The 24,464-nt window shown below is 42.8% G+C and overlaps 1 protein-coding gene across 1 annotated transcript in view; it reads left to right on the top strand.

The window, feature by feature from the left end:
• MOB3B (MOB kinase activator 3B) overlaps positions 1–13,849 on the top strand; it is a 100,497-nt gene extending 86,648 nt beyond the window's left edge. The window contains exon 4 of the mRNA XM_044286629.1: positions 12,867–13,849. Coding sequence (XP_044142564.1) covers positions 12,867–12,896 — 30 coding nt within the window. The 3' untranslated portion in view covers positions 12,897–13,849. The remainder of the gene's footprint in view (positions 1–12,866) is intronic.
• The last annotated feature ends 10,615 nt before the right edge of the window (positions 13,850–24,464 follow it).

The following is a 24,464-nucleotide window of genomic DNA, read 5'->3' as shown; positions in this document are numbered from 1 at the left end:
TGGGCGGGCTTAGGCAGTTTGATTGATGGGCTGTCACGCCTCCTTATGACATCAACCCCATTCCTGCTCGTTCATGGTTCATGTAGCTGCCGTAGTATGAGTCATCAGCCTGCAGTGTGATGTTGCCCAACCAATCAGAGATCACCTTTCATCTCTCTCTGAACGTCTTCTCTCTGCAGGTCAGTCAGTCTCCAATGTCCGAGCTGCAAACAGAGCATGCGCGGCTCTGTTTTAGACGCGGCCATCAGAATAAAGCTTTGTGCATGCTCGGCCTCCCGGCGGCGTGCATGTTCATGTAATCAATGAGCAGCCGGCCAGGGGAAAGAAGTGCTTCTTCTGCGCAAGAGCGGCCCATGGAATCGCCCGATAAGCGGTGGCTGTAACTAGGGGGAACCAAAGTGTAACACTGGTTAGGATGGAAGTAATTCTATCAAGAAAGGTGGGAATTTGCTAATGGATCATATTTGCGAAAATGATCACGGGCACATCAGTAACAAATTAAACTATGATGATTGTGATGGGAATACCCCTTTAATCATATGTACAATCGCCCGCAAGCTAGGGTATACACAGCTGGTTTTGTGCACCCCACTCCCATTTCTTAATAAAAAAAAAAAGAACGAACATGACAAGCGTGCCCCTGTCCCCATTGCTTTTCAACAGTGCCTTAGAAACCCTAGCCTGTTTCTTGTCCTCCTCTGATTTATTGGTGGGAATACAAATTAGTAGAGGAGGTTAAATCATCCCTCTTTGCTGATGAAATCATCTTGTTTTTGTCTGATCCAGAACAGTGCATCCTCCGGATTCTGGAAACCCTTCGGGATTTTCTGAATTATTCAGGCTACTGGGCCAGTATTTTAAAATGTGAATTGTTACGGTTGGGGAGGAGAGTCATTCTGAGATCCGCCACTTTCGGCTTGTTGGGTATCTGTACATGTAAAGATTAAACATTTGTTTTACTCTTGCATCCCTGATTTGATCTTCTTGTGCAGGGTGTTCATTATGTTGTGTGTATGTTTATATGAAAAGGGGGAATAAACAGAAAAGTTCTAATTAGTTAATATGATGACGCTGTGGCTCATACAACTGCAGGGTTCTTGGCTGCAATATGGCTACATCCCATCCACAGCACGGCTACTCGTGGTCATACCCTAAACCGGCTCCACAGGCTAACCACTTTCCTACTCACATTTCACAACTGGAGTGAGGGGTGTAGAAGTTGGAAAGTGTTGCAAAATGTGCAACTAAACCCCAAAAATGGCAGAGCCCCATTTTTCAACTTTTTAAAGCTAGGATTGCTGAAGTGCAGGGCTTGATAAATGTTTTCTTGTCAGTGCTATAGATGCAATCAGTGGAGAGCCCAATAGTCAACCCCCACCAATCTGCAAAAAAACAAGCGCATCCACCTGTATTATACTAATCACTGACAAAATAGCCAGGATCAGAAAAACCTCTGAACCTGGCTGTTTAACCGCTTAGATGCTGTGATGAATAGCAACCACGACATCTAAGGAGCTTAGAGGGTACAGTTAATTTGAAAATTGTACCAATATGCAATGAAAAAAATGAATATTTTCCAATTTTTCCAATATTTGGTATTGCAGTATTTGCTCTGAATCATAGATTAAAGTTAACCTGTCCCTTTTTAGCACACAGTAAATCGTCATCAAGATAGTCTTGTGATTTGTATACAGTAAATGTTTCCTTCCAATGACCATTTAGAGAATGCAGTTGCACCAATTAGCTTGCCTTAATTCAAGGTGGGTTCATCTACTCTTCACTTAAAAATCAGGTCAGCCATCAACAATTAATTAGGAAACCGCACCAATTTGCATCAGAACCGCGCATGTGGATAGGGTGTCCTATAGAGTAGCCTGCTTAAAGAGGTTGGTTCCAGCAGCACATTTCCATTAAGATACTGGAGCTTTAAATCATGCCTGAGAAATAAAAAGTGATACATCTTTCAGTTATCTGTTTGTATCCACTGTTTCTGTATTGTGGTGCAGCTAAATCACGTAATTACTAACATTGTTCCCAGCAACAACAAAAAGAACTTTCAATCACGTATGACCAGAGTCATTTCCCTTTTCCGTCTCTGAATACTGAATGAAAGTATAATGGAGCCATGCTGGTTTAAGTTATGTGTTGTGCAACCCAGTGACTGAGTTCTGTGTTAAGTGCTTATCACTGCAGTCATAATTCATTGCATGCTTGAAGAAACTGGAGATCAAAGCGAGCGCTCTAAAACACCACAGCCGGCTGCAGAACTATTGGGCTTATATCAGTCAATTTAATGAGGAGGAGAAAGCAGCATGCAAGATAGGGTGGGAAGTGGAGAGTCAGAATACCAAATGTGTGGGGGTAGAGCAGAGGACTGATCATTTATTAATGACCAGTTATTTATGATTATGTTCCATTATTTTTTATTATGAATGATTACATTTAGTGCCAATTTCTCCCTTTGGGAAGTTCAAAGCCAGAATTACATATTTAGAAACATAAATAAAATATTTTAACGACAGCTTAAAAGAAACATTGCCCATCAGGCAACAATCTCAAGGACATGGGATTATCAATACTTTTAAAAGAATCACCAGTACATATAAAGCTGGCCATGCACATAAAAGATGGCCCGAATCGCTGTATTAGGTGGGATCAGCCAACAATCTTGTGTGTATGGGGCCAGGCTGATCATTTCTTCATGCGGGGGATGAGCCACAGAAGTGTCTGGTAGCAGCTTATTCACTATACGCAGCGAGATAGCAGCAGAGACCAGATCCCTGTACAGGAGTTGAAGGTTGGATACCAAGGGAGATATTTAGAAAACACCCTTAAGAGTAGCCCCAGCTCCGATCTGTTCAAGTGATAAAGCGGATGGACTGTTGTACCAGTGTCCTGCACACATCCGTGCCCTGGACTTCCTGTTTGAAGCCGGCTATGACTTGCTTTCTTGACAAAGTGGATCTATTTCCACTTTCGTGGAACAGTTGTAGTTTCAGTCTTTGTTTCGGACATATTGTATATTTCATGTCAGAAATTGGGCCTGGATCCCAAGGTTTCATTTCTTTCCTCTAGTGGTATCTATTGCCATTGCTACATATGTTAACATGGCCTGCAAAAAATCTTTCACCCTGTTTTCATCCTCAAGGCCCCTATTACGCTAATGTGTATGGGGAGCTCCTGACTCACCCCTGGCAGATAATCTTAGGGGATAGGAGGATTGGTTGTGCTGAATTTCCACATCTGAACCTTTTGTTCTCCTGGTTTTGTCCCACCTTTGCATTGATAACAATATCCATGCTCAGCCAAACCAAGCACTGGTATCTCTGGCAGCACGCATTGTCAACCTGTTGCTCCAGTTATTTGGGGTTACAGACCGCCAGATACTTAGCCCCTACCTTGTCGATAGGGGATACATTTGTAGTGTAGGAATATTCCTTTAAAGGGGAAGGGCTATAATATGTTTTTTTGTGCATTTTCTATATTTTATAATGCCAATTTTAAATATAAGGCCAAAGCTTTCTGCTTCACTGAATATGATGAGTAGTAAATATAGGTAAAATTGTATTGACTTGAACAATTTATGGCTATGCTCCTACTTGTCTTTTGTCACAATCAATGTTCCCAGACAACATGCACTGGGGTGTGATGATTTCTATCATGTGTAGCTCAAATCACTAGAACACATTAAGGCTACATGCACACGAACGTCGTTTGTTTCCATGTCCGTTCCATTTTTTTTTTTGCGTATAGGATGCGGACCCATTAATTTCAATGGGTCCGCAAAAAATGCGTACAGCACGCGGTGTGCTGGCCGCATCTATGTCCATTTCGTAGCCCCGCAAAAAAAAAAAAAAAATAGAACATGTCCTATTCTTGTCCATTTTAGGCATTGTTAGGCTCCATTCACACATCTGCACTTCCGGGTCCGCAATTCCGATCCCGAAAAAAAAATAGAACATTTCCTATTCTTGTCCGCAATATCGGACAAGAATAGGCATATTCTATTAGTGCCGGCAGTGTGCAGTCCGCAAAATGCAGAACGCACATACGGATGTGAGAATGGTCCCTAACAATGGATCCGCACATAAAACGGATGGCATACGGATGTCATCCGTTTTGTTTTGCGGACCGCAAAAAACATACGGTCGTGTGCATGCAGCCTAACAGGGAGAAAGTGGTACTTGTCCAAATCCAAAGTGATGTGTGGCATCTATGGAAGTAGAGGTTATACAGTAACTTTTCATGTCCAGTGCTATGATTTACACATGCTGTCGTAAAGCAGTTTTTTAAATGCTGTTAAGAACAGCTCAGGCAAGATGGCCGCCCCCATGAAATAATCTGTAATCAGAAAATAAAAAGAGATTAGAAAAAAAGGATATGTGCTGCTATCTGGTTTTAACTGGCAGATAAAAATTTTGCTGACATATTTCCTTTAATGACTTCACAAGAAAGTGACTTCCCCAAATAATAAAGACTAAAGAACAACTTGAGCCGGTATTTTATTGGTGTTGTTCTGATTAACACAATTGTTCATATTGCAGCTACATTTATTATAAAGATTAATAAGATTGCGTGTAGTGGATATATGTATTATATGGTATTCCTCTGCTGACACCTTGTGGATTTTCTTGAAAATGCAGTGCAAAGATAGTGTAAGCTTTTGTTCCATGAACAGAATAAAAAGTCAGTTGAGGGTCACTGAAATGAGGGGTGAACTGTAATACCAGACCCAGCCTGTAAACAAACGTGGTGCTCTTTCAGGTGAGAAAATGGTGATTATTTCTTCTTAAAATGCAACAAACATGAGCTTGAGTTACTTCAGTTATGATTTTTTTATTCATAATTGTAGTGGATTCCTTTGAAGACAAAAGTTGGAAAGATATCTTAGGTGAACTCTGAGTGATGTTTTAGATCTGAAGAACATTAGTGTACTGAAACACTCCTAGGGGGAGATTGATGAAACCGTCTTGCTATGAGCAACTACGTTTTTCTTTTTGACATCATAAATCTGCCCCCATAGTGTTCAGAAAGAAGTGCTAATATGATAGTACTAGATTACCAGGGATATCAGTTGCCCAGTGGTATCCTAACTATGAAGGCAGGTCATTTCTGTGGTGAGGAGGGGGTGGGGGGCAGTATTGAACTCCTTCTCATGTCTGGCATAAATATATTGAGAATTACAGTGTTCATATTTATGCCGCATTCAGACGACTGTGTGACGGCTGTGCCCATGTTGTGGACAGCAAACCGGGCATGGCCATCACGCATTAGGGTTTTACTTCGTACCTATTGTATTATATGTTTGGGGTGTGTTTTATATCTCGATGTACTTTGTACCGTTGACCAGTACCTGCGTCAATAGGGATGTATACAAAGTCCATCCATTTAGCCTATGTTTATAGGGCTATATGTGTGTAATGTATTGTGTGTATCTTGTCATGTACCATTAGGCGAGTGGTCTACCCTCCATCACTATCCTGGCGGTAGGGTTATATTAGGGATTTTTAGTCCAGGTTCGAGGACAGGGAGTCCCCACCAACAGGGGCCGTCGCTGGGCTGAGCATGAGACTAGGGTGAGAGTTTAGGGATAGCTTCCCCACAACGCCTTTGGTAGATTTACTTTAGTAAATGTGTTCTGTACGTCATATGTGTAAGTATTACTATTAAAGCATATTATTTTAGAGGGTTACTACGATTGCTGGAATTAGGTTTTTCTCCATTTGACCCAATATTGGCCCGTATCTCTATTTGCTGGATTTGCTTCCCCATCTAAGAAACTACACCCCTGAAGGTATTCAAAACCTTTATTGGCAAATGGACTGCAAAGGATTTACAACCAAGTATTAAAAAGTGAAAGTTTGATTTATGATTATTCTGTCCCATTACTTTTGGTCCCTTCACAAGTGGGAGGCACATATGCAAACTGTCGTCATTCCTACACCGTTCACCTGATTTGGATGTAAAGACCCTCAAATTAAAGCTGACGGTCAGTCAAAGCACATCTTGTTTGTTTCATTTCTTTTTTTTTTCAAAATATTTCTTTATTGTTATACAAAACACATTAAATATACAGTATCTGACCGTCCAACGGGTCATTACAATAATCATTCAAATTAACTTTTTACCCCTACCACCCCCCCACCCCCCCCACCCAAGTACATCACTATTTATAATAACAGTATACGGTACTATATATAACAACAATAAATGGCTATATTTATTTTTCCTTTCCCCTTCTTCCACCCTCCTTCTTCTTTTTCCCTTTTACAAATATCCTTTTGTTACCATCGTCTCAAAAATAATCATCTATAGATTGGATAAAAATTACAACTTTTTATTTACAACCGTCGGAAAAAGATGAAAAAAAAAAGGAAAGGAAAAACATTCCATTCTTATTCTATACATACCCAAATATTTTTACTCTCCAATTTCCCACCCTCCCCCCCCCCACCTCCCATTAGGGGGGGGGGGGGGAGGGGGAGACGTGTAATACAAAAAACAAACAAACAAGAAAAAGAAAGGTTTTTTTTTTTTTTTTTTTTCTATCTATCCAGCCCTAAAGTAACCAGCTCTTCCATATTTCATCCGTAGTTTTTCCTTTTCTACTATGGCCCTCCATCACCCGTTCTTCTTTAATCATGTCCTCTACTGCTTTTCTCCACTGCCGAACTGTTGGAGGGTCAACCCCTACCCATTTCTTGAGTATTAAGAGTCTAGCTTGAAATAAGACCTTACTCAGGACCATACTTATATCTCTATTTAAACCCAGATGTTCGGTTGCCCCCAGAATACACGTCATCGGATCCTCTGATATTTGAACCTTCGAAATTCGATATATAGTATCTGTTATTTCTGTCCAATATCTAAACAATCTGGGACATCTCCAGAAGCAATGCATTAAGTCAGCTCTCTCCCCCCCCACATTTTACACAATCATCCGAGGATCTAACGCCCATTCTTTTTAATACCGTATCCATGGGGATCTATGCAACCTATGAACCACAAAAAATTGTGAAATCTTATGTGAACCCCTGTTTGAGACTCGAGAATAGTTCTTTAATGCATCGTTCCATTTTTCTTCCGTAAAAAATTCCAGTTCATTCTCCCATTTTTTCCTAGCTAATATTGTAACCCGTTTCTTTTTTCCCCCCATCAGTATCTTATATCTTTTTGCCGTTATTCCTCTTCTTTCACCCAGATTAGTAAATTTGTGTAATATCTCAGATCTTTCCATCTTATATTTATCCTCTTGCATAACTAACCTCAATGCATTCCTAAGCTGAAAATATTTGTATATGTCCTTATTTCATCCCATTTTTCTCCCAGTCGATATACATTTTAATCCCCTGCAGTTCCTTAAGGTTAATATTTTTCCATATAGGTGTGTATTGCAAGAACCCTTTAATCTCTAGTATTTTTTTAATCTCTACCCATATATATTCCATTAAATTTAAAACTCTATTTCCTGTATTTTTTCCTCCCAGTGTACCTGATTCCAACACCTCTAAAAAGTTCCATTCTTCTTTCCATCCCAGTCTATTTACAACCTGACTACCCACCAACCCATCCAAACTACTCTTTATTTGACCATATTGTGTAATTATATAATAGAAAAACCAATTCGGAACTGCAAGTCCACCTTCTCTCACTGGGAGTTGAAGTATCTCTCTCTTTATTCTGGGAATCTTACCTTTCCAGAGAAATTCTCCCATTAACCTATCAAGCAATCTAAAGGTATCCTGCGACAACCTGACTGGGGCATTTTGAAGGACATATAGTATTTTGGGGAGAAAAACCATTTTTATTAAGTTTACCCGACCCTGTATTGAAATTGGTAATCTACGCCAGACATGTATTTTGGCCCTAAGTTCTTTTATTAGGGGAAGTACATTTAATTTTTCATATTCTCCTATGTTTCCGGAGATTTGTATCCCCAAATATTTAAAGTTTTCTTTGTTTTCCCAACACCTGCACCTTTAAAAACCCCTGTGGTTGTGCATCTCCCAACATCAACATATATGATATCCCCCAATTAATATTTAATCCAGAAAAACAACCAAACGTATCTATTATATCTATAACTCTATTAAACTGGTCTCCAGTATTGTGCATAAATAACAAAATATCATCCGCGTACATTAACAATTTTTCTTCCCCACCATCATAGTGAAAGCCTTTAATTTCCCTATCGTTTCTTATTATACTTGCCATAGGTTCGATCGCAATGGCGAATAACAGTGGAGAGAGAGGGCATCCCTGCCTAGTGCCCCGATATAGGGCAAGGGGCAGGGACAAGCTCCCATCCACCATCACTCTGGCCCGCGGATCCTGATATATTAGCTGTATCCATCTTATAAATCCTTCCCCGATTCATTTCAAATCCATTGTGGTGGTGTATAGAGTCAAAAATGTTAGAATTGTGTTGATGTCCTAATATTTATGGACCTGACTGTAATACCTAATCTCCCCATCTGGAAGTATTTGTAGGATCTGTCTTGCCCTGGTTGCAAGGGACATACCGATTGCCCTGATCATTTGACCACCCAATCTGGGACCGCTTATCTATAGAGCATTTCTATGTCTAGTTTATTTCTAGCATCAATCTGAATCTGAACCATGTTTACAACGTGTCTGCCATGTTTATTATATGTCTATTGTGGTGGCATCATCCCCTGAGGAACCCATCAATGTTGGGACACCTGGAGGGGGAGATTTACTCTTCTGCAGGCTAGTAGAGGAACCTTTTGTATTATAAGTTTGCACCTTATGTTGAGGATTATGGGTAATATTTATTTCCTGTTTTTGTGTATGCTCATGAATCAGTAAAAGCACTTTTTCGATACTACAATTGTGATTGTGGATATTTATTGTGGTTGACTTTCAACCCTTACCCATTATTAGTTATCTTCGGGACTGTCATATCTATCAATGGTTTAAATAGTTTGACATTTCCAATGACTTATTTTGCCAGCGTGTGTACACCCTCATCTTTTCCAGCTACTGACTGGTTACCCTGGGGTATTTAAGGCACCTTTCCAAGTAGAAAGGTTCCTGATCAATAGGTTATAGTATGCTTGTTTCCTGCAAAGGTGTGCCATTAGAGCTTGTTTGCCTGTTCTATAAACCCCTATGTAAACACTAGAACGCCACACAAAATCGTTGCACTCTTGCACCTTTAACACTTTTTCTTGCCTGTTCCTGTTTTTAGAATGGTTTTAATTTGTGCATGTCGCTTTCACTGTTTCACTCATATATGTAATAGTATTAGTACTTTTATTCTATTTTATTGTATTATGTAATCATGCATTACACTGTCCACCTCATTTATGTATTCATATCATGTTTATCACATATATATATATATATATACAGTCATGTGAAAAAATTAGGACACCCTTTGAAAGCATGTGGTTTTTTGTAACATTTTTAATAAAAGGTTATTTCATCTCCGTTTCAACAATACAGAGAGATTAAAGTAATCCGACTAAACAAAGAAAACTGAAGAAAAGTCTTTTCAAGATCTTCTGTAAATGTCATTCTACAAAAATGCCTATTCTAACTGAGGAAAAAGATAGGACACCCTTGCCCCTAATAGCGAGTGTTACCTCCTTTGGCTGAAATAACTGCAGTGAGACGGTTCTTGTAGCCATCTACCAGTCTTCGACATCGGTCTGAGGAAATTTTACCCCACTCCTCAATGCAGAACTTTTTCAGCTGTGAGATGTTTGAGGGGTTTCTTGCACGTACAGCCCTTTTCAAGTCACCCCACAGCATCTCAATGGGATTCAAATCTGGACTTTGACTTGGCCATTCCAGGACTCTCCATTTCTTCTTTTTCAGCCAATCTTTGGTTGATTTACTAGTATGTTTTGGGTCATTGTCATGTTGCATGGTCCAGTTCCGCTTCAGCTTTAATTTTCTAACTGATGGTCTCACATGTTCTTCAAGCACCTTCTGATACACAGTAGAATTCATCGTGGATTCTATGATGGTGAGCTGACCAGGTCCTGCTGCAGCAAAGCAGCCCCAAACCATGACACTTCCACCTCCATGCTTCACAGTTGGTATGAGGTTCTTTTCTTGGAATGCTGTGTTTGGTTTACGCCAAACATGTCCTCTGCTGTTGTGTCCAAATAATTCAATTTTGGACTCATCTGTCCAAAGAACATTATTCCAGAAGTCCTGGTCTTTGTCAACTTTATCTCTGGCAAATGTCAGTCTGGCCTCGATGTTTCTCTTGGAAAGCAAAGGTTTCCTCCTTGCACACCTCCCATGCAAGTTAAACTTGTACAGTCTCTTTCTGATTGTAGAGGCATGTACTTCTACATCAACAGTAGCCAGAGCCTGCTGTAGTTCTCGAGATGACACTTTAGGGTTTTTGGAGACCTCTTTTAGCATCTTGCGGTCTGCTCTTGGGGTGAACTTGCTGGGGCGACCAGTCCTGGGCATGTTGGCAGTTGTTTTGAAAGCCCTCCACTTGTAGACTATCTTCCGGACAGTGGAATGGCTGATTTCAAAATCTTTTGAGATCTTTTTAAATCCCTTCCCAGACTCATAGGCTGCTACAATCTTTTTTCTGAAGTCCTCTGACAGCTCTTTTGCTCTCACCATGGTGCTCACTCTCACTTCAACAGTCAGGAGCACACCAAACTAAATGTCTGAGGTTTAAATAGGGCAAGCCTCATTCAACATGCAGAGTAACGATCTACTAATTATGTGCACCTGGTGTGATATACCTGTGTGAGATCTGAGCCAATTTAAGAGGGAATACATGTGAGGGTGTCCTATCTTTTTCCTCAGTTAGAATAGGCATTTTTGTAGAATGACATTTACAGAAGATCTTGAAAAGACTTTTCTTCAGTTTTCTTTGTTTAGTTGGATTACTTTAATCTCTCTGTATTGTTGAAACGGAGATGAAATAACCTTTTATTAAAAATGTTACAAAAAACCACATGCTTTCAAAGGGTGTCCTAATTTTTTCACATGACTGTATATATCATTGTTTATTAATTTTGCAAAGGATGTTTTAATATGAGGATGCTTTTTATACGAATAATGTATTGGGTGATGTGCCCCCTATTTGTATGTTTTTTATGTGATGAGATTGTACATGACTGTAATAGATGGGTTTGGGGGGCTTTTTGATAGTTACAAGGGGTTAACTTACTTTACATTTATTTTCAGCCACTATGTATATTTACCCATTGCCGATCGTGTGACTGCTGCGTCCCGTGCGTTGGGCCGTATCATGTGATCGGTCACGTGGTGCGGCCTCCCGTGTGATGGGCCGTGACATCGCGAGACTGCACATGATCGGATGTGCCGGTGACGTAGTAGGAGGCGCGGGCAATTGAGACAGCTGATTGGCTGTTGGCTACTTATGAGTAATATAGGAGGGGTTAGATGATAGGTGGGTTGTGCCCTGTGAAAAAGCGCGACTGCGAAACGGACATTGGGTTGTTCCCTCTAACCTTGGTCTGTATCATCTTTTTGCATTATAGCTCTCAGTTTATATTTGGTTGACTTGGCAGTTCCCGTTTTGGGTTTACTGCTGATGTCTTCAGTGATATGTCTCTTGGAGGATGCCGGTTGGCACCTATCAATTTCAGTATTATGGGCCTGTGTTTATCATACACTACTGTGACTGTTGAGCCTCATTATTGATATATATCTGTCCCTGTGATTGGAGGGGTCTCTTCTTCATATCCTCGCACTCTTTTCAGTACATGTTTTTTATTATTTATGTCATATGTATATGTCCACATGTTGGATAATGGAATAAAGTTTTTGTTTAGGATTTTGTGTGGCGTTCTAGTGTTTACATAGGGGTTTGAGTTATGGTTCCATGCATGGTATATAGGTACAAGATATATATTGGAGTAATTTGCCTGTTCCATGTACCGACTTCTGCCTGACTTCTGGATTTGACCTCTTGCTGCCTGACCCAACCTCTGCCTGGTCTTAGTACTGACCCTAAGCTGCCCACCTTGCCTTGGACTGTTTATCGGAATGTATGTACTTGGTCTGTCCCTAACTATGGCTTTGCTTGATCTCTGCAGTGGAGTTCAGATCCTTGTAACAGGGGTTAATGGGTGAAGACCAGGGGGGGGGGCACTCAGGTAATGCCCTTAGGACTAGTCCCAAGTCAAATCTGTTCATGTGACACAGCAGATCTTTTCAGTGGGTATGTGACCACTGACCTGCAGAGATTGCACTTGCCCAATGAGCCACTATAAATTGGAGGGAATTTTGGATGGTGTCTGAAAGGGGATATGCTGTGATTGATGTAATAATGAAAATCTATTTTTTAAAGAATCTAGAACCAGCCTTTTACATTGCATAGATCCATGCTAGATTTTCTTCAGGCTGGCAGCCCAGTGGGTGTGTCCTTCCTCGGGGTGTGTGTCCTCACAGCTTGCACCAGTAGATCCAGCTGATGGCAATTGAAAGATAGAACTGAGCATGTGCAACCTTGTGGACATGCACATTACAGATTCAATTTCGGGGGCACCTTTATAATGAGGTAAACAGAATATCACATGACTGGAGAATTTTTGTAACAGAAAGTAAATGACAAAAGTCACTAGTTTATCATGCTGAGTTATATTAAAAAAAACTTTTATTTTTCTCACAACCCCATTAATGATCACGAAGAAAAAGCTATTCCACAGTGAAACAAGGCAATAGAAGTTTTACCACTGTCCACTGTTTAATAGATGTCACCCTGCTATCTTATTGGGTCAGAACGAATGTTTGTAGATAGGGTAGTGTTTGACACTGATAAATCTATATGTATGAAGCCTATATAGTAATGCACTGAATATCATTTTTCATTACAATATTATCATTTAATTATTTTTCAGAAAGAGATGACATCACGAATGTGCCAGTGAAGTGAGATGACCAACAAGAAACAGGCAACACAGGCGTCCCCCTGGATTGTCCTATTAACTCTTGGCAGATACTGCTTGTGATTGACCGCCTGGATCGTGGTTGTGTTTCCATCTCTTATTGCCCAGACTTCAACACTGCTGCTACTCAAGTTCTGACGTTGATGTAACTGGAAAATGAAGCAGAACTTGTCCTTCTCAATGGGATGTTAGAATAATATGTATTAAAGAGAAGCAGACTTGTTATGGAGCATCACTAGAATTCAGCTTTTGGGCAGGCACGCATTTTTGTTTTTGAAAAACCTAATTTATACTAATTTAAAATGACAAATGTTTAAGGGAACTCATATTCTTAAGCTAGGTTTAGGTTTAGGATCACCAATGTACTTCTCCAATGGGTGATAAATGTTACATTCAGAATGGGACTGAGTATATGGATACAATGCTTTGTCCTTAATACTAGTGAGCGTCTATATTTGACAGCAGGTCACACGGAGAGTGAATTCACCACCTGCATTATTTTACAGGCAGAATATGTCATTTCTGAATAATGTGCATAAGGGTTTGATTGCTGCTTGAGTCGGAAAGTCAGGAACGGGTGCAGGAGAGGTGGAAGGTGAATGGTCATCTTACTCCTTCTCCTGAGCGGTGCACCAGCAGTTGACAGCAAATATAACAAGGTTCCTATGGTTCTCCAACAGATAGTTTCATGATCTTTAAGCCACTGGTTTGAGATGACTGTCTAAAACAACTACCACATACAGTAGTCCTTCCTTATTACTTGAATCTGGAATAGATTTTTATGTTTTATTGACCCTACGGCCACTGTCATTGTTTAAGATTAGGAAAATCTTTGAAAATCTCAACCACTGTTCCACTACTGTAAATGCTGTGGATTTGTTACATACCGTATTTTTCGCCCTATAAGACGCACTGGCCTATAAGACGCACCTAGGTTTTTGAGGAGGAAAATAAGAAAAAAAATATTTTGAACCAAAAGGTGTGCTTTTGGTGGGTTTTGAACTAATTGTGGTCTGTGGGTGACGCACTGTTATGGGGGATCTGTGGGTGACGCACTGTTATGGGGGATCTGTGGGTGACACTTACGGGGGATCTGTGGGTGACACTTATGGGGAATCTGTGGGTGACACTTATGGGGGATCTGTGGGTGACACTTATGGGGGATCTGTGGGTGACACTTATGGGGGATCTGTGGGTGACACTTATGGGGGATCTGTGGGTGACACTTATGGGGGATCTGTGGGTGGCTCTTATTGGGGTCTCTGTGTATGACAGTTATGGGGGGGATCTGTGGATGACACATAGCATCTTATGCTATGTGTCATCCACAGATCCCCTCCATAAGTGTCTCTGTAGTGAATGACCCTCAATACAGGGCTGGGGGCCGGCATCTGGCTTTATAATGACAGCGGGGCCCGTGCAGTGACTGTATTCTACTACACGGGCCCCGCTCACTGTATAATCGTATGTCTAATAGTAAATAGTTATGTGCATAATCGCATAATGCCTCCTCCCTCCTCTCGGCGAGCGTTTGTAGTTGTAAGTACTCCGCTCATTATGCGATTATGTACATAACTATTTACTATTAGACATACGATTATACAGTGAGCGGGGCCCATGTAGTAGAATAGTCACTGCACGGGCCCCGCTGTCATTATAAAAGCAGATGCCGGCCCCCAGCCCCTCCTCCCTCACAGCTGATACACCCGCCGCGCAGCATCGCAGCGGGTGTATCATTGAAAATTCGCGCAAAAAATTGCGCGAAAATTTGCAAATCGCAAAATAAGCTGCATTCGCCGTATAAGACGCACTGCTATTTCCCCCCCACTTTTGGGGGGAAAAAAGTGCGTCTTATACGGCGAAAAATACGGTACTGAAGAAAATCTGCAGTGTTACTTTGCATGTGGCCGTACCCTGAAATCTGTGGTAGATATCCCTAGCATAAATTGACATTCTGAGGTTGTAAAACCTGCACTGCAGGTCCATTTACGCCACAGATTTTTCTCACAGCGCGTGGTTGAGATTTTTTTAACATCTGATCCACTTTGCTGGTACTGCAGTAGTAAATCCGCAGCCCATCCGTCCCATGTGGACATACCCCTAATATGGCAGAGACAGATTTCAAACCATGATTTTTTCTAACACGATCTCTTGACTCTTCTCTTCCTAAACAAGATCTGTTGCCAGGCCAGCCTATATAAAGAGGTTGGTTACCCTTAGTGTTTTGATAAGAGATATTAAGTATAGCCATTAATATTATAAAATCATTTTCCTGACTTGAACAAGGAACTGAAAGGATAAGGACCCATAGTTATGGAGCCCCATACATCAGAACTGAGATTTATTAATACTGGTATTTCATAAGGCAATCTTAATTTAAAAAAAAGTGTTCTGGTGTAGGATGCAATACATTTATTAAGGTGCACATATATATGTTTTCATTTATTTAGCTTAAGGAGGTTTTCCAGGCTTTTAATATTGAAGATTCACCCTCAGGATAGCTCATCAATATCCCGGAACCCCCACGATCAACTGTACGAAGAGAAGGCATGCTCGCCACCGTTATGTCTACAGCAAGCAGGAAGAGAGACAGCACGCACGAATGGCGCCTGCCTTCTCTTCATACAGCTGATCAGCATGGGTGCCGGGTATCGGACCCCCGCCGATATGATATTGATTACCTATCCTGAGGATAGGTCATCAATATTAAAAGCCCGGAGAACCCCTTTAACCTCATTTGAAAAAATGATCTGCCTGGACAGGGAGGAGACAACCTCTAAAACAGTAATGGGCAGCCAGTATACCAGCCACTGTGCTTTTGAATACCATTAGATTGTCCAGGAATACAGCCTGCCTCCACTACTTGATACTTACTTGCTCCCCCTGCTCCAGTCTCCATCTTCTTGTCAGGGGTTTGTTTTCTACCTCCCCACCATGGGCAACATGAAAACAAACCCTGGACTGGAAGATGGAGATGCAGGAGGCAGAGCTGAGGTCCGGAGCGGTGGGGAGCAGCGTAGTATGATCCTTTCAGTAGGGGAGGCAGACTGCTGGCACCAGTTAGAAGTTACCGTATGTAATCCCCGTACAACCCCTTTAAGCCTTTTTAATTATCGTGAGTATTAAAACATTAGGTAAAACGAGCCAAATGACCAAAGAGAACAATTGCTATGCATTTCTATTCATATTTCTGACAATTACGGTATTATAAATTAAAAGAGCTTGTCACTATATTTTCTGTATTAAATTTCTGGTTATTAAAAAAGAAAAGAAAAAAAATACTCAGGGTACTTTTAGATCTACTACTTAATAATATGCACTATACTGTGTGCATGATGGGGAAAATTTATATTTTATTACCATAACATTTGAAAATAATACTGCAGGTTACGGCTTCCTTCACACATACCGGTAGTTTTTTTCAGTTGTATTTTTGGCTTGTAAAAAATGAATTTCATGCTTTTTTTTTAAACATGATAAACAGCCAAATCTACAGCATGCCGCATTTACTGATCCAAATAATGCATTAAAAGCGAAGAGGATTGCTACCAAAGTAAGCACGGTTAGCAGCATGTTTTATATTTCACTATTAGCTTAAGGCCTCATGCACACAACCGTTTTTTTTTTAAGGTCCGCAAAAACAGGGTCCGTAGGTCCGTGATCCATGTCCGTTTTTTCTTCCATGGGTCTTCCTTGATTTTTGGAGGATCCACGGACATGAAAAATGAAAAAAAAGTTTGTCAAGTTTGTCTTTGAAATGATAGGAAAAAACGGACACGGATCATGGACACGGATGACAATCTTGTGTGCATCCGTGATTTTTCACGGACCCATTGACTTGAATGGGTCCGTGAACCGTTGGCCGTGAAAAAAATAGGGCAGGTCATATTTTTTTCACGGCCAGGAAACACGGATCACGGATGCGGCTGCAAAACGGTGCATTTTCCGATTTTTCCACGGACCCATTGAAAGTCAATGGGTCCGTGAAAAAAAACGGCACAACGGCCACGGATGCACACAACGGTCGTGTGCATGAGGCCTAAGGCCTCTTTCACACTACCGTTTTTATTTTCCGTTTTGCGTATACGGAACCATTCATTTTTAAATGGTTCTGCAAAAAAAGACGGAATGTACTCCGTATGCATTCCGTTTCCGTACTTCCGTTTTTCCGTTCCGTTAATAGATAGAACATGTCCTATTATTGCCCGCAAATCATGTTCCGTGGCTCCATACAAGTCAATGGGTCCACAAAAAAAAAAAAACTGAACACATACGGAAATGCATCCGTATGTCTAACGTATCTGTTCCGTTTTTGCGGAACCATCTATTAAAAATGTTATGCCCAGCCCAATTTTTTCTATGTAATTACTGTGTACAGTATATGCCATACGTAAAACGGAACGAAAAAAAAAAAAACGGAAACCAAAAAACGGAACAACGGATCCATGAAAAACGGACTGAAAAACACTGAACTAGCCATACGGCAGTGTGAAAGAGGCCTAAAGCTTACTTCAGAAAACACTGGGTTTTTCCTAAAAAATATTATGTATGAAAGCACCCCATCTGTTTCCACACTGACCCAGATTTACTAATCCGGTTTAATTTTTGAAACAGTCAATTTAGACAGTCTTAAAATATTGTCACATTTATCACAGTGACTGATGCTGGAGGATAATTTGGCGCATCTTTAGACTGTGTAGTCTAGTTTATACCAACTACAATATTTTTCGCCTTACCTAACACGAAAAATGTCTACTCATGCGGCATAAATCTGTACACCCAAAAACTTTAGACCAACTCTAAATTAGTCTACTCTGCTTCATTTTTTGCACCAGAATTGTGGATTTCAGCTTCATAAGTGTATCTAAGCTGACAAAAGCTGACCACACCTACATTCTAGATAAAAACAGGAGATGTTTGAAAGAAATTATCTAAATTATTTGTGTCTAAAGTGATATTCACCAAAACCTATTAAGTGGCGGAAAATGTGCTTATGCTATAAATTCCACTTCGAAAATGTATGTATTTTTTTGTGGAAAATTGTAACTAGATCATGAAGAGACATGAAGTATATAGCTTTTTATATATTTCTGGCTTATGATCTTCTGGCTTATACTCCATTCCTTACATCCCCCTCCTTCCCCCCCAAAAAACACAATGTAACCAGTGGGTGGATTTTAAGAAGAAAAATGTAATTTTGCAGATAGTTGTTTGTATGTGATGTGCATCATATTCATAGGATTGGCGCACATAAGTGAATTTGTTGCAAACAATGGCCCAGATTTATTAATGTGTTTGCGCCCAAAATCTGTCAAAAAAGTGGAGCCACTAGGGTTTCTACACTTTACCCTTTTTTCAACAAGATGTGGAGGCTGCTGTAATAAATCTAATGCAGGTCTGGACAGCCTGTATAAAGCTGGATTTACATTGCTGTTTGTCCGATTATCTGCTATGTAAAGGTGCACCAGATCACAGAATGCACAGAATGAGCAAAGCGCTTGTTCATCAAGTAACAAAGTACATAAGGCCGAAAAAAGACATTTGTCCATCCAGTTCGGCCTGTTATCCTGCAAGTTCATCCAGAGGAAGGCAAAAAAAAAAACTGTGAGGTAGAAGCCAATTTTCCCCACTAAAAAATTCCTTCCCGACTCCAATCAGGCAATCAGAATAAATCCCTGGATCAACGACCCCTCTCTAGTAGCTATAGCCTGTAATATTATTACACCCCAGAAATACATCCAGGCCCCTCTCTAGAAGCTATAGCCTGTAATATTGTTACACTCCAGAAATACATCCAGGCCCCTCTTGAACTCCTTTATTGTACTCACCATTACCACCTCCTCAGGCAGAGAGTTCCATAGTCTCACTGCTCTTACCGTAAAGAATCCTCTTCTATGTTTGTGTACAAACCTTCTTTCCTCCAGACAAACCTTCTTTCCTCCAGAAAGAAACAATCTTTCATGCTGAATCTTAATCATGGTTTCTGGCACCAGATTGTGCTGTGTAAACAGTGATCTGCTGCCCAGAAACAATGAAACTGTATGGGGATGAGTGATGGCAGTGGGCATCGCTTATTCCTATACAGTGGAGGGGATCACTCCATGTAAATGTAGCTCTTCATCTCCACTGAGGAGCAGGCAGTTATTGGGAAGAAACACTTCCTTTCCGATAATCGCCTCTTCTATCAGGCTGTGTAAGGCTACTTTCACATCTGTGTTTTTGCTGGATCCATCATGGATTAAGCAAAAACTGTTCCGTATGAACTGCATCCATTATGAACTGATCCGGTTGTATTATCTCTAAAATAGGCATGGATCCGGGACTAAAACGTGGACAGATCTGTTTTCTTTTGTGTCCAAGAAAACTGATCCGGCATCATTGACTTACATTGTGTTTCACGCTGGATCCGTCTTGCTTTGCATCCCAGTATTTTTCTGTCCGTGATGGGAATGTAACCAAACAGAACGGAATGCATTTTGGTGCATTCTATTCTGTTCAGTTTTGTCCCCATTGACAATGAATGGAGAAAAAAACGGAAGCGTTTTCCTCTGCTATCGCGATCCTATGACAGAAGAAAACACTGATGGGAAAGTAGCCTAAATCCAGCAAGTGTTTACACCATCTACAGGATTAGTAAATCTGGGCCAATGTCGTTGGTCAATGTGCAATCTTCTAAAACAGATTTCTTCTTTAAAAAATAGTGCTGCACTCATTCATTCCTGTATATTTAGAGTGATTTATGGCTCTAGCGGTCCCAACATGGCCATATAGCGGCATATATTACTCAGAAAGCCCATTGAGGTCATTGAGAACTGTGTAATGCTTCATTTACTGTGTTGGTGCTGCAGGGGAATTGACTGTACAGAATCTGGGTCCTTCCATATGAAATTAGAGGGCATACAAAGGTATCGTACATACAGTATGGTAGTCCTATTACAGCGCTATACAAGGCACAAACATATAACGATTGTATTAGTGAATTTTTCTACAAAAAAATAGTCTTTTATAAATGTGCTCCAAATGTATGAACTGGCCCTCAATACTTTCCTCACTATTATAGGACTCATAATAATGTACGGTAATCTAACAACTATGCAACATAATATGGCACAGAGTATTCGTCTTTTGTAGGACTAGAATAACATAAATGATTTTCTAAAATTATATTTGTAAAAAAAAAAGTGTATTTTTCTGATGCGTAGGGAAATCTCATATCTCTATGTTTGCTGGCTATTATTCCTCCACAATTACACCATAACACACATTTTTATTTCAATGAGCACGCTCTAAATGATAGAAAACGGCAGCCTCCCCATAATCATACCCAACCGCCCTTGTACACAGCACAACATAAACCGAGTGGTAATCCGTGTAAATTGCTCAGTGCCGTGACATTTATTAAAAGAAATGATTTCACCAATTTTCCATGTAGTGACTTCCTCCAGTAATCCAGCCTGACGTGCTAACCCAAATGAAGATTAGTGGGCTAGGTATGCTTTTCTTGTTCTTAATCTCTCGAAATAATGAAATAAAATTGTTATTTATTCACTTGACGCCATGTCACATTTTGTTAATTATTTTTTTCCTGTGAGAAATTGCTGTGCATAATTCTTGGCCTGGCTGCTTCAGTTTGTAATTTTAAATGGAAATTCCAATTTCTAATGAAATGATATATGTTCGGTCAAGCAGTTTTTTGTATTACGATTCTCCAATTAGACGTGAGAAAATGTTTCTATTTAGAATTTGATTGTAGAGAAATGGTTAGATTAATAAGAATTTGTAGACTAATGGTTAACACGACAGCTATGAGGTAAAGAAGTAAGATTGATAACCAATAAAATAAATTGATGAAACATGCCGGCTCAATTATTTGTACTTGATGTGTACTTTTGAAGATGTGATCACTAGGACTGCTTTGGTCCAGCTGAAAATATTTTCCCCAACGCTTTTGAGTCATTTTTTAGTATGTGAATATAACCTAAAATGTACAAACCCTCATTGTATGTATCTTCTAAAACCAATTACCAACCAACCAATGATTTAGATAGACATGTTTAGATACAATATATACTGTATATACAGTATGGTGCAAAAGTTTTAGACAGGTGTGGAAAAAAAGCAGCAAAGTGTTTTTCAATTTTAATCAATTAACAAAATGCAAAGTGAATGAACAAAGGAGAAATATAAATCAAAACAATATTTGCTGTGACCACCATTTGCCTTCAAGACAGAATCAATTCTTCTAGGTACACTTGCACACAGTTTTTGAAGGAATTCAGCAGGAAGGTTTTTCCAAACATCCTGGAAAACTAACCACAGATCTTCTGTGGATGTAGGCTTGCTCAAATCCTTCTGTCTCTTCGTGTAATCCCACACTTGATGTTGAGGTCAGGGCTCTGTGGGTTGCATGAGCCCTCCTCACGGCCGGCCAGTGGAAGTTTTTGGAGATGTATTTTGTGATGGACTGTAGTATTTGGCTCTGTTGGGGTGGTATAATGTGCCACAATATGGTATTGTGTGTATTAAGAGGCATGGACATCTTACCACGGTGGACATGTTACTAAGACTAGCGCATTAATCTTTAGTAACTGTAACAGGAGGAGGGGAGCAGGGTCACTAGTGGGGTGACAGGAGGAGGGGAGCAGGGTCACTAGTGGGGTGAAAGGAGGCGGGGAGCAGGGTCACTAGTGGGGTGAAAGGAGGCGGGGAGCAGGGTCACTAGTGAGGTGAAAGGAGGCGGGGAGCAGGGTCACTAGTGAGGTGAAAGGAGGAGGGGGAAGCAGGGTCACTAGTGAGGTGAAAGGAGGAGGGAAGCAGGGTCACTAGTGAGGTGAAAGGAGGAGGGAAGCAGGGTCACTAGTGAGGTGACAGGAGGAGGGAAGCAGGGTCACTAGTGAGGTGACAGGAGGAGGGAAGCAGGGTCACTAGTGGGGTGACAGGAGGAGGGGAGCAGGGTCACTAGTGGGGTGAAAGGAGGCGGGGAGCAGGGTCACTAGTGGGGTGAAAGGAGGCGGGGAGCAGGGTCACTAGTGAGGTGAAAGGAGGCGGGGAGCAGGGTCACTAGTGAGGTGACAGGAGGAGGGGGAAGCAGGGTCACTAGTGAGGTGAAAGGAGGAGGGAAGCAGGGTCACTAGTGAGGTGACAGGAGGAGGGGGGAGCAGGGTCACTAGTGGGGTGACAGGAGGCGGGGGAGCAGGGTCACTAGTGAGGTGAAAGGAGGAGGGAAGCAGGGTCACTAGTGAGGTGACAGGAGGAGGGAAGCAGGGTCACTAGTGGGGTGACAGGAGGAGGGGAGCAGGGTCACTAGTGGGGTGACAGGAGGCGGGGGAGCAGGGTCACTAGTGAGGTGAAAGGAGGAGGGAAGCAGGGTCACTAGTGAGGTGACAGGAGGAGGGAAGCAGGGTCACTAGTGGGGTGACAGGAGGAGGGGAGCAGGGTCACTAGTGGGGTGACAGGAGGAGGGGAGCAGGGTCACTAGTGAGGTGAAAGGAGGAGGGAAGCAGGGTCACTAGTGAGGTGAAAGGAGGAGGGAAGCAGGGTCACTAGTGGGGTGACAGGAGGAGGGGAGCAGGGTCACTAGTGGGGTGAAAGGAGGCGGGGAGCAGGGTCACTAGTGAGGTGACAGGAGGAGGGGGAAGCAGGGTCACTAGTGGGGTGACAGGAGGAGGGGAGCAGGGTCACTAGTGGGGTGACAGGAGGCGGGGGGAGCAGGGTCACTAGTGAGGTGAAAGGAGGAGGGAAGCAGGGTCACTAGTGGGGTGACAGGAGGAGGGGAGCAGGGTCACTAGTGAGGTGAAAGGAGGAGGGAAGCAGGGTCACTAGTGGGGTGACAGGAGGAGGGGGAAGCAGGGTCACTAGTGAGGTGAAAGGAGGAGGGAAGCAGGGTCACTAGTGGGGTGACAGGAGGAGGGGAGCAGGGTCACTAGTGGGGTGACAGGAGGAGGGGAGCAGGGTTACTAGTGGGGTGACAGGAGGAGGGGAGCAGGGTCACTAGTGAGGTGAAAGGAGGAGGGAGCAGGGTCACTAGTGAGGTGAAAGGAGGAGGGAGCAGGGTCACTAGTGGGGTGACAGGTGGAGGGGAAAGAAGGGTCACTAGTGGGGTGACAAGAGGAGGGGGAAGCAGGGTCACTATTGAGGTGACAGGAGGAGGGGGGAGCAGGGTCACTAGTGAGGTGAAAGGAGGAGGGGAGCAGGGTCACTAGTGAGGTGACAGGAGGAGGGAGCAGGGTCACTAGTGGGGTGACAGGAGGAGGCGGGGGAGCAGGGTCACTAGTGAGGTGAAAGGAGGAGGGGAGCAGGGTCACTAGTGAGGTGAAAGGAGGAGGGAAGCAGGGTCACTAGTGAGGTGAAAGGAGGAGGGAAGCAGGGTCACTAGTGGGGTGACAGGAGGAGGGAAGCAGGGTCACTAGTGAGGTGACAGGAGGAGGGAAGCAGGGTCACTAGTGGGGTGACAGGAGGAGGGGAGCAGGGTCACTAGTGGGGTGAAAGGAGGCGGGGAGCAGGGTCACTAGTGGGGTGAAAGGAGGCGGGGAGCAGGGTCACTAGTGAGGTGAAAGGAGGCGGGGAGCAGGGTCACTAGTGAGGTGACAGGAGGAGGGGGAAGCAGGGTCACTAGTGAGGTGACAGGAGGAGGGAAGCAGGGTCACTAGTGGGGTGACAGGAGGAGGGGAGCAGGGTCACTAGTGGGGTGACAGGAGGAGGGGAGCAGGGTCACTAGTGAGGTGAAAGGAGGAGGGAAGCAGGGTCACTAGTGAGGTGAAAGGAGGAGGGAAGCAGGGTCACTAGTGGGGTGACAGGAGGAGGGGAGCAGGGTCACTAGTGGGGTGAAAGGAGGCGGGGAGCAGGGTCACTAGTGAGGTGACAGGAGGAGGGGGAAGCAGGGTCACTAGTGGGGTGACAGGAGGAGGGGAGCAGGGTCACTAGTGGGGTGACAGGAGGCGGGGGGAGCAGGGTCACTAGTGAGGTGAAAGGAGGAGGGAAGCAGGGTCACTAGTGGGGTGACAGGAGGAGGGGAGCAGGGTCACTAGTGAGGTGAAAGGAGGAGGGAAGCAGGGTCACTAGTGGGGTGACAGGAGGAGGGGGAAGCAGGGTCACTAGTGAGGTGAAAGGAGGAGGGAAGCAGGGTCACTAGTGGGGTGACAGGAGGAGGGGAGCAGGGTCACTAGTGGGGTGACAGGAGGAGGGGAGCAGGGTTACTAGTGGGGTGACAGGAGGAGGGGAGCAGGGTCACTAGTGAGGTGAAAGGAGGAGGGAGCAGGGTCACTAGTGAGGTGAAAGGAGGAGGGAGCAGGGTCACTAGTGGGGTGACAGGTGGAGGGGAAAGAAGGGTCACTAGTGGGGTGACAAGAGGAGGGGGAAGCAGGGTCACTATTGAGGTGACAGGAGGAGGGGGGAGCAGGGTCACTAGTGAGGTGAAAGGAGGAGGGGAGCAGGGTCACTAGTGAGGTGACAGGAGGAGGGAGCAGGGTCACTAGTGGGGTGACAGGAGGAGGCGGGGGAGCAGGGTCACTAGTGAGGTGAAAGGAGGAGGGGAGCAGGGTCACTAGTGGG

Source organism: Bufo gargarizans, chromosome 1 (assembly GCF_014858855.1).
Source record: "Bufo gargarizans isolate SCDJY-AF-19 chromosome 1, ASM1485885v1, whole genome shotgun sequence".
Taxonomy (NCBI): Eukaryota; Metazoa; Chordata; class Amphibia; order Anura; family Bufonidae; genus Bufo; species Bufo gargarizans.
The sequence above is the reverse complement of the archived record's forward strand: the minus strand, read 5'-3'. Positions and strand labels throughout refer to the sequence as shown.